This window comes from Esox lucius, chromosome 7 (assembly GCF_011004845.1).
Source record: "Esox lucius isolate fEsoLuc1 chromosome 7, fEsoLuc1.pri, whole genome shotgun sequence".
Lineage (NCBI taxonomy): Eukaryota > Metazoa > Chordata > Actinopteri > Esociformes > Esocidae > Esox > Esox lucius.
This window is the reverse complement of record NC_047575.1, coordinates 35,260,952-35,272,859: the sequence shown is the minus strand read 5'-3', so window position 1 is coordinate 35,272,859 and position 11,908 is coordinate 35,260,952. Positions and strand designations below refer to the sequence as shown.

Below are 11,908 nucleotides of genomic sequence, written 5' to 3'. Positions count from 1 at the left end.
ACTGTTCTACTAAATCCTGAGTCGGTCAGACACAAAGGATAGGGATAGATCCAGTAGATGGAAGCAAAGACACAATTACAACCTAGTGTAGCTTTGGCCTTGTGTTGTAGCTTATTGTCTTGCTGAAAGATGAATTCCTCTCCCAGTGTCTGGAGTTAAGCAAACTGAAGTATTTCCACTGCTCTTGTTGCCATCTGCAGACTGACTCAATGTTAACACAGCAGTTTATCAAATTCCTAAACAAGTACATTTAAGTTAGGATATTTTCATCATGTGAATGTTGGTTTCGTTCCACTAGTTTCAACAATTCAAGAGTTTCTGTTTTAAACGTTTACAATAACGAATTTAAACAATAACACAACTTGACTCCTCTTCCTTTTGGAAACGAAACCGAAATAGTAGTGGGCAGTGTGGTGGTTTCAGACTTTAGTGACGGACGTAGAGTTGGTTGCAGCTGGACACTTAGAGAATCAGGATGAAAAAGTTAAGGCTGTCGCATAACCAACCCGATCCCCTATTTGCTGTTGATACGTACGCGGACCAATCAAAAAGTGACATCTTTTTCATTATTTATATGATTGACAGGTTTGTGGTTCGCTTACAATAAAATAGAATGGACTGACAAACCAATGAAAAGTCCTTAAAGGCACAGCACCGCCCCTTAATTTATCCTGTGATGACGTGTCAAGCAAGTGCCGGAAGCCTACAGTTCTGGTCCAAAATGGCTTACCAGACTTTTCAGCAGGAGTATTTACAGATTCCTGTTGTAACTCGGGCATACACAACTGCATGTGTCCTCACCACCGCTGCCGTGGTAAGATATTTTAATTTAATATGAAACACCCTCTTGTCTGCAATGTAGACGAGTTAAAGACCTGGCATTTAGCCGTGGATGTCAGTTTGCTAACGCTAGCTAGCAGGTGTTGATGGCAAAACAGCAACACATCAATAAACGAGACAGATGTGTTTTCCAAATGAATGTTAGTGTTAGGACAGAGGTGTATTCATACCAGGAAGCTGATTGTTTAAGTTGCATAGACTATAGTCAAACGGATAGAAACGGTGACGGGCCTACCAGAATGTGTACCACAAACCAATAAAAGCTGTTTGAATAGTTTTGCAGAATAGATAGCAAGGCTATTTAGAGGTACAGTGGCTCTGAAACCGTCTTTCTTACTTTACTAAAATGTCTGTGGCCCTATTAAATTAAAATGTTCTGCAGCACAACTTATACAGATCATCTGGGAGAGAGGGGGGAGAAGGAGAAAGAGTGAGGGGGAGAAGAGCGTGGGGGGGGGGGGGTTGGGGAGGGAGATGGTGGAAGATGTATATGTGGAGGATGGATGATGGCATCTAGTCTATGCAAATTAAAAAAATGTGGAACTTGAAATGTCATGGTCTAATAAGAATGGGTTTTCAGAATGTATTGTTTACTTATTTTTTCCATCACCAAATGGATTGGTCCTGAGACCTCTTGCACCTTTTAACAACAAAATCAATTTAGACCAAACATTATTAACTAATGATGATCATTTATTTTAATTTGCTCTGACCCTCAGCAATTAGAACTCATCACACCTTTCCAACTCTACTTCAATCCTGATTTGATACTAAGGAATTATCAGGTGAGATCATTAAGCTTCTGTGACAGATATTTGAAATATCTGAGGCCTCCTTTGGAAATGTAGCAGACAAAATAAAAAGTTGATTAATTTTTTTTATCTGTCTTGAAGGTATGGAGACTCATAACCAACTTTCTATTTTTTGGTCCAGTTGGCTTCAACTTCCTTTTCAATATGATTTTTTTGTATCCTTTTTTCATTCAAATTACATTGCTCTTAGTTTACTTTCTTCCCCATTGATTGGAAGCATTATGGTACTTATCTTCAATAAATACTTATCTTGAATAAAAACAATAGCCATGTTTAATTTATTTCTTACTCTTATGCAATTGCCTAATCACAGCTAGGTAACGTATTCTGCATTGCACATGCCAGATTTCCTTAACCTTTAGCTTTCAGGTACCGATACTGTCGTATGCTGGAGGAGGGCTCATTCAGGGGCCGCACAGCTGATTTTGTCTTCATGTTTCTCTTTGGGGGCCTTCTGATGACTGTATCCTTGTTACCCTCATGGTCTTGGTTCATACTCCCACAGTCAAGACATTCTCAGCACAAACAAGACTGTATTTAGCTTTAGTAGAAAGCTTCTGATTGAGCTCTTACTAAGGCCTACTGTTAATGTAATGCTGTATGTGCATTTGGGAATATATGTAGACCTCTATTATCCACAAATTCCCTTATGGGAATCTCTTGTGAAACAGTCACGCTCTGTCACCTGATTGATTGTCTTTCAGTTGTGTTAAGATCTAGTTGTCATAGTCAGATTCAACTAGATGGTCTGATTGGTAAGTAAGGGGAACTCAATTCAGACTACAAATCACCCATTGTATGCTCCCATTCAATCCAACAGTAACAGTTTTTCTCAGTAAAATGTTAGATATTTGGCACCTTTGTGAGTTTGGTGTTCTTGGGCCAAGCTTTTACCATCATGCTGGTATATGTTTGGAGCAGACGCAACCCCAACGTTCGCATGAACTTCTTTGGTCTGCTGAACTTTCAGGCGCCCTTTCTGCCTTGGGTGCTCATGGGATTCTCTCTGCTGCTGGGCAACTCCATCATTGTGGATTTACTAGGTACCGATTATGCTAACAATCATGACTCATTTCTGCATGTATCAGTGTTATTAATGGCTTTAAGAGATAAAATGTTAATTCCTTCACCAACCATTTAGAAGTAGTGACTAGTAAGGTCAGTTCCATATTCCCTTCCCCAGGTATAGCTGTGGGCCATGTGTACTTCTTTCTGGAGGATGTGTTCCCTAACCAGCCAGGTGGTGGCAGATGGCTAAAGACCCCATTCTTTCTGTAAGTTTCTTCCATTCATATGAGTTGAGGAATTAATTTATTTTATGTAAAAAAAACTGAAGTGTTCCTCCAGTATTACAGCTGAGTGACACAAAATACTAGTGAAAACAATGGAGTAATAAATTCAGTTGCAAAAATAGGGAAAATGCCAAAATCTAAAATTGTATAACTAGGGCTGGCTATTGGCCCTGCTCTCCCGATTTGATTTCAATTCACTAGGTCCTGATTTGATTACAAATAATGCTTATGGGATAGATTCTCTGAGAACAAAGACTAACAGCTAGAGGTCTTTGTGGCTCCAAAAAGTTGGATCCGTTCCAAAATTATCCAACATCTTTCCCAGCCGCCCTGATTTGCATAAATGAAAATAATAAAAATGTTAGACCCATTCTACATGGACCCGAAGAAAAACAGATCCCTTCCGAAAAGGGCCATAGAATAAAACAAAAAACAGACCCTTGCCCGTCTGGATCTGATAGATCCATTCAGTACCGACTGTAGAAAAAGAAAGAAGCCTTAAAATAGTGCAGCATCCAGCCGGCACCATCAATCAAAAGTATTATTGGCAAAATTAACTCATTGTGTTAAACATATTACAACAATTTACATAACCTACAATTACAAAACTTTTCTTAATTTATTAAGAAATGTATTCAATTGCCTAAACCAATGTGTCCAACTCTGGTCAGTTGTGTATATTTGGCGTTAAACGCTTTGCGGTCTTGACTGAATGCATTGCATAATATAGCGTAATATATAGCCTAAACATTCACTCACTGCATGCAAGTCCATAAATATATTTTTGAAATAATATTGACTGACAAAGAGAAGCGTTTGCCTAGAGAGACAGATATACTGCCGGCATTTTTCGCTTTGTTTTAACATCAGGGTTTCTTCACAGATTGCTCTCCATATTCCATCAATCAAAAATAGATTATACAAATGTATAGCCTCTTCCTTTTTCTCACTCCTGCAGCAGCCAGTAGCAGGTGATGATCACATTTACGTTTAAATTGACTGAAAGATTCAAGATTTACTTGCTGTTATGTTAAGGTAACAGCTGCCTTTACATCAGAAATGTGTTATTTCTATTTCCAATCGGTCGGTCCAGTCAATAAATACAACATTACTGCAGATACCCCAGACCTGTCGCAATTACGTCAGACCCAACACAGATCCAAGAAAAAAATACAAATGTTGGACCCACATCCACTCGGGTCGGATCTCGGAATTCCGGGTCTGGTGGACCCATGAAGACCTCTACTAGCAAATGCACAGGAACCTTCTAGTTTGTATGACATGGTAGATTACTATAGATTAATGTCAAATGCGGACATCCAGGTCCGCGCACTGAAATGCTTTTTTTTATGTAAATAACCAAAATAAATAGCTTTTCAGTAATTTAAAATAACGGTTAATCAACCATTTATAAGCTACCATAAAATAATGGCAAATAAGCTAAGGCTCTGCCTGTCTTAATAAATAGTGCAAGTCGTTCAGGAAAGTGCCCTTTAATAACAATAAATAGAATTCCTATTGCATAGAAATCTGCTGCCAACCATTCAAATGAACAAAACCTTAAGTGAAATGAACGATAAAATCTAATTGAATCAGTCGTCCACGAGTCTTAATAACCCAAACCTCAGCGTATGTGTGTATCAATAATCAGTTAACTGCATTCATTATTGTACCCTGCATCCAATTATCAGTTATGAAAATGACTTCATAGTTATGCTGGATTGATCTATTTTTCTTTGCGACCTTGAAAGCACTGAGCTGGAGGACAGCATATGAATCCTGCTAGTGATAAATGTTTAGGACTCCGTTGCCAGCTGTTCCAATAAACAAAATATTTGTTCAAATCAAAGATGACATTGAACAAGGTATTCGTTCATGAGTCTTTTTCAACTAAACCTCTGTTTTCAAACAATTGTGTCTATCATCACAACCAATCATCAATTATCTGCATTCATTATTACAACCTGCATCCAATTATCAGTTATAAAAATGTATTTATAATTCAATCTGGATTGATCTATTTTTCTCTATGAATGCGAACAGCTGTTGGTCTGAGCACTTAGCTGGAGGGCTGGATATAATAGTGGTCATGTTGGAGAAATCCGCCACCAACCATTTGACTGAACTTTACAGTTCTTACGAGTCACAAAAACAACTCGTTACTCTCGAGTCAGTAAAAAGAATTGTTAGCGAACAGCCCATCTCCAGTGACAGCAGAACTGCTGAGATTGCCAGCTGCTGCTCCAGGAACCTTTCTAGGATCTCCAGCACACTTCCACTGGGTAAACACGTCAATCAGTAGCTTGTGTCAAGGCAGATCTTGTAACTTCTGCTTGTCTATGCACATATCTGGCTGGTGTGTTATGGTGAAAAAAGGTTGCAATTCACCTCACCTGACCAAGCAAGCGTGCAATTGCTCGAAGTTTGAGAGCAGCCTGCAAAGCTAAGTTCAGTGTGTGTGAGCAGCCAATGTGAAGCAGCTCCATCAATGCTACAACACACATCATACTAGCAGCATTGACCGTCACGGTGTTTGGTTCTTTTTCTCTAATCTCCCACTCATTTAACACTCTAGCAATGTTCATTTTCACGTGCTTCTTTGAGAAGTGTTTACCAACAGTGAGATTGTTTTCTCCAGAAACTACATATAATCAAATAAAATTGTGACAGATTTGTAGAAATGAACACACATGCCTTACTCAACATAATTAACCAACCCAACTGATGCCGATGGTGACTGAACAACAACAGTGGAGTTTGGGCAAGTGTCCCTGCCCTAGTTCCTCTTCTGCACAGCTGGGAGACCAAAAAAAGACCCTGTCTAGTTGAAGACACTGAGTCATGAGTGCATTGAAACAAATGTTCACACTTAAAGTAATTGTAAAATGCACATGAAACCTACATTGAAATGTTTAGATTTAGATGTGTCCTCACCTGTTCTTTATTTTTATTGCCACTATGGACAAATATATGCTTTTAATCTCCTGTGTATGAAACACAAATGTTCATCCGTTTAATAGATGAGTAACATCTACTACTGAAACTTCCTGACACGTCTTGAGTCGTGGTGTGGTCTGTGTAGTAAGATGGTTCACTTGTTTCTGTTATTCTGTCTCTCTCACAGTAAGATGCTGTTTGACACTCCAGAAGAGGATGCCAACTACAACCCCCTTCCAGAGGAGCGTCCAGGGGGGTTTGCCTGGGGAGAGGGGCAGCGCCTCGGGGGTTAACTGAGCCTCCTTACCACAGGAACACTTAAATGGACATTCCCTCAGAGAGCGAGAGGGAGGGACAAAGTGGACTTTTTTTGGACTTTTCTCTTGTCCTGAATGGAAAAATGCAGATTTTCAGAGATTGATCTGTTTGTGTGTGTGGCTTACGTCCCTCTCAAACTGTTCTATAAGCCAGACTGACACTTCAGGACTACACGAGATGACGTAACAACAGGAAGGGATGTGTCAAACCTTTGGCTGTGTTGACATATGGCTATCTCTGGAGAGAAAAAATGGCATCAAAGTCCAATGACAGGACACAACCGCCAAGGAAAACATATTTATGAATAAAAAAATGAATAAATGTGTGGCAAATGTAGGTATTGCTGTAGATATTTTATCTTTTCTGCAGTGTTGTACCAGAGCAAGGTTTTCTTTAAAGAGTTCCATAATTAATGTGTATTTATTTCAATAATTGGATTTCAGTCTTAAGAGTGCTTGGATTCATAAAAAATGTGAAAACTCCTTCATAATTTACATATTGAATAAAAACACATTTGTTTATTGCAACAGTGGAGAAAATTAATTACTGTAACTGCAAAAAAGCATACAGTATGTTACTAATTTTGATACTGCCTTCACCTGGTTGAAAATATAGCAGTCTAGTGTTGTGTGCATGGATTCTAGGTTATACACACAGGTAATAAGAGAACCAGCAATTTTATAACACCTGCAACAAAACCTTACAAAATGTGGCAATACTGTCTCTAGACAGCTTGCGTTTCTATACTCACAGATGTAGGTTCTTTATTTGAGGGTTTATTAAAATAATCATGCATCAACAAGAAAGTTGAGTTATTTGTATTTTAATTCATTCATGTTTTGTAGGGGTGTTAGAATTTAGTAAACTAAAAATATATTTGTTAACCTCAAATACAGATTGTTTTGAGCTTAGTTAGTTTATTATTTGCTGTAGTGGGAAAACAGTCATGCAGTAACCTGAAAATGTAATTATTATAATTAATAGACAATTTTGCAGAGTTTAAATGCTCTTTTTAATTTAAAATACATGCTTAACTGGAATGTTTTTGCAGTGGGGCAAAAAAGTATTTAGTCAGCCACCAATTGGGCAGGTTCTCCCACTTAAAAAGATGAGAGAGGCCTGTAATTTACATCATAGGTACACTTGAGAATAAAAAATCCAGAAAATCACATTGTAGGATTTTATATGAATTCATTAGTAAATTCCTCTGTAAAATAAGTATTTGGTCACCTACAAACAAGCAAGATTTCTGGCTCTCACAGACCTATAACAACTTCTTTAAGAGGCTCCTCTGTCCTCCACTCGTTACCTCTATTAATGGAACCTGTTTGAAGTTGTTATCAGTATAAAAGACACCTGTCCACAACCTCAAACAGTCACACTCCAAACTCCACTATGGCCAAGACCAAAGAGCTGTCAAAGAACACCAGAAACAAAATTGTTGATCTGCACCAGGCTGGGAAGACTGAATCTGCAATAGGTAAGCAGCTTGGTGTGTAGAAATCAACTGTGGGAGCAATTATAAGAAAATGGAAGACATACTAGACCACTGATAATCTCCCTCGATCCGGGGCTCCACGCACAATCTCACCCTGTGGGGTCAAAATGATCACAAGAACGGTGAGAAAAAATCCCAGAACCACACGGGGGGACCTAATGAATGACCTGCAGAGAGCTGGGACCAAAGTAACAAAGGCTACCATCAGTAATACACTACACCACCAGGGACTCAAATCCTGCAGTGCCAGATGCGTCCCCCTGCTGAAGCCAGTACATGTCCAGGCCTGTCTAAGGTTTGCTAGAGAGTATTTGGATGGTCCAGAAGAAGATTGGGAGAATGTCATATGGTCAGATGAAACCAAAATAGAACTTTTTGGTAAAAGCTCAACTCGTCGTGTTTGGAGGAGAAAGAATGCTGAGATGCACCTAAAGAACACCATACCTACTGTGACGCATGGGGGTGGAAACATCATGCTTTGGGGCTGTTTTTCTTCAAAGGGACTGATCCGTGTAAGATTTTGAGTGAAAACCTCCTTCCATCAGCAAGGGCATTGAAGATGAAACATGGCTGGGTCTTTCAGCATGACAATGATCCCAAACACACCAAACAAAAATACCAGCAACAGTGTGTGAAAACCTTGTGAAGACTTACAGAAACGTCATCGCCAACAAAGGGTATATAACAAAGTATTGAGAGGAACTTTTGCTATTGACCAAATACTTATTTTTATCAATGAATTCATATAAAATCCTACAATGTGATTTTCTGGATTTCTTATTGTCATTTTGTCTCTCATAGTTGAAGTGTACCTATTTATGAAAAAAAATTTAAGTGGGAGAACTTGCACAATTGGTGGCTGACTAAATACTGAGTTCAAATATCACACCTGTGCAATAATCATGCATATTGATATGCCACATCAGCATATTGATATGCCATATTGATATGCCACACCTGTGAGGTGGATGGATTATCTCTGCAAAGGAGAAGTGCTCACTAACACAGATTTAGACAGATTTGTTAGAAATAGGCCTTTTGTGTACATAGAAAGTCTTAGATTTTTGAGTTCAGCTCATGATAAATGGGGGCAAAAACAAGTGTTGCGTTTATAATTTTGTTCAGTGTATATAGAGTAAGCAGCATTTAACTTTTCAGGTTCTTGATCATCATGGAAGCGTTTAAAGTGTCATATTTTAATCAATACAGATGATTTTGACATTTCATGCAGTTTCACAGGTTATTGATTATGAAACAAAACAGGATCTAATATCTAATTTTGGAAAATAGTGTTCAACCATTTTCTATTAACCATTTTGTACACTCCTTTATGAAGATTTTATATATTTTATAACTTTTGTTTTGATATGCAATTTTGAATTGGTATACCATTTATTTTAAAATTTACTTAACCATAGATAGATATAGAACAGCATCACTTCCTGTTACAGTTGGTTTATAGGTGTGATGCACTGGGGGGATTCAGGGAAGGCGCGAAAGTAGGTGGTCATGAATGCATAACTTACCAGTTGAATGGTTTATAATGTATCGTATGACACATGATGCAGTGCACAGAACGCTGACTGCAACTGTCTTCTAACGTTACTCTAACTACCACGGAGTGCCGAGTCCCGGACAAAATAGTCAACGTGCCGGCGTACGGACCACTGAATAAGTCTACCTTACGGCTCTTAGATAATGTCATGTCAAACACACTGATGCTACTTGGAATGAATATATCAAAACTTGAAAAGCTATTTGAAATACAAACATTAAAATATTATTAAAAAATATATGCAGTCGATAATTTGTGAAAAGACAACATTTATCCAATTAGATGATGTAGAATATACTGATGCGAGTTGGAAAAAGCTACTTTAAAACAAACCTTATATTTAAAACAAATATTAGTAAAAAAAAATTGAGCATTTTAGATAATGTAATGTAGAATATACTGACGCGATTTGGGATTAATATCTCAATATTTGAAAAAGCAATTAAAAAATAAACTTAAAAATATTTGTAAAAGATCTATGCTTCATAATTTGTGAACAATCAATTTTGATGCATTTAGATAATGTCATGTAGAATGTTGTAGTGATTCCTGATGAATATCTCTCCTTTTGAAATATTTCTTTCAAATAGCTAATACGCCAGCAACTGTTTTATAAAAAAGCCATCGTTCTGAGGACTGGACTTTTACCCCGGTCCCTGTAAATTGTCAGGGCGTCGGCATGTAGATGACCTCGTTCCGCACTAGGCACTCGGTAGCCCAAAGGCAGTTTCATCCGGACTTAGTTGTGGGCGAATGTGTGAATCTGAAACCATCTTTACAGCGGTCCCCGCAAGGTCGGAGCTCGAGGCACGTCCTCCAAACTGATTTCCTTTTCGATCTGATATCAAAGAATACCAAGGCTAGTATCCCGATACCGATACTTTTAAAAGTATTGTGTATGTATTTGCCGGTTGTAATTAATGGAAAGGACAGTCAAATATGCCTGGAAATCCACATTTATGTTGTGAGAACAACACTGTCTGAACGTTGTAAAGTTACCTTTACTATGTCTTCAGTCTTTATACAGGTTTGCAATTGTACCAAGCGTTTTGCGGCTTGGGATTTTATAGTACCAATCAAGGGACTTGAAAAAAATACCTTAAAACAGGGCTGCCCAACCCTGTTCCTGGAGATCTACTGTCCTGTAGGTTTTCTCTCCAACTAATTTAGCACACCTGAATCTAATAATTAGCTGGTTGAAAAACTAAACTGGGTTAGTCACAAAATGGGTTTGAAGAGAAAACCTACAGGACAGTAGACCTCCAGGAACAGGGTTAGGCCGCCCTGTCTTAAAACCGCTGTCTTCAACAATCAAGATTGGCTGGAGGTCCTTCACATTCATCTTTCCCAGGTTTCTTCAAATCTCTACTGCTCTTTGGGAGCCATCAATTGGAAGAAAATTCTACAAGCTAAATGTAAGGTTTTTAAATCTTTCTGGACCGTATAACTCACATACAACCTAAAATGGTAAGTAATTGATAGTAATTGATTGATTTCAACTCAAATTTGGGAGTGTAGCGTCAAAAGACAAATCATGTTAAGTTTGTAATGTCTGTTAGTAAAACTCTTTTATTGCTGGTTTTCTATTAATAGAGATCAAGAACACAACAGGCTCTAAGGCACCGGTATTCTGATATGAACAGTCAAGAATGTTGATGTTCTCCCTGGAAACATTTAACATTTCTGAACTATTTGGTGATATCTAACCAATTTCAGGGACCAATAAGTACACAATATATTATTATATTACTAGAAGATAAAAACGTTACCTAATAAATTACCATAAAAGCTGATGGCTTGTTGTAGTAGACAGAGCATATGTTAAATGTATAACCACCATTGTCTCTAGAATATTCTCTTTTGCCGTTGACTCATCCCACATCATCGTAGTCCTCCTCTTCTCCGATGTCATCGTAGTCTTCAGAGATGTTGTCATGGTGCACTTCTTGACATGCCAGTGTCTCTGTCTGATGGTATAGTGGCGAAGGGGCCTTTTCATCTACTTTAATGTAGTCAGGTAACTCAGCAAGGTTTTCATAGCTTTTCTCTGAAATACAATAACAAAACATTATAGACATTCCCCCGAGCAAGACCGTTAAACCTAATTGGTCCTTTCATTGGTTATTAATCAACTTGCTTGGTTAAATAACGTTCTAAACAAAATTAAAACACTTGAGGCTGACATTGCACATGCTTAAAAGGTTCCTATTATTAATGTTATAACACAACTGCTTTATGTTTGTAAAATATTTATTCCCATTCTGTTCTCATCTCAAGAAAACTGTTGCTTACCGGGAGAGGATGTAAGAAACTGAATCCTGGATGGTAAAGGAGGTAAATCTTCCTCCAGGTCTTTGGGGTGATATTTACTACTTCTTGATATTGGGAGAAAATAGAGACATTAAATGTCCACCTGGAAAGACATATTAATAAGCCCTTCTGTGTCCTCCGGGCCTCTACTTAAACAAATGTGAGCGGAGGATCAAACCTGTGGTTGAATTATGTTAGTGAACTATGAATCAATCAGAAAATTCTCTGTACATTTCAGTAACATCTGCGATGACTTAAAACTGAATAGTCAAGAGACTTACTGGGCATAAAACTCAGGTGTTGTGTGATTTGGTGGGTTTGTATTGTATTGTTCAGCAGCTGCAAA

The 11,908-nt window shown here is 38.1% G+C and overlaps 1 protein-coding gene across 1 annotated transcript; it reads left to right on the top strand.

The window, feature by feature from the left end:
- The first annotated feature begins 713 nt into the window (after positions 1-713).
- On the top strand, positions 714-6,725 carry derl2 (derlin 2). The gene is given in 7 exon segments (NM_001303981.1): positions 714-814; positions 1,560-1,625; positions 1,734-1,807; positions 2,022-2,115; positions 2,500-2,695; positions 2,836-2,926; positions 6,069-6,725. Coding segments are annotated over 7 exon segments (720 nt in total). The 5' UTR covers positions 714-721; the 3' UTR covers positions 6,175-6,725.
- Positions 6,726-11,908: the final 5,183 nt, after the last annotated feature.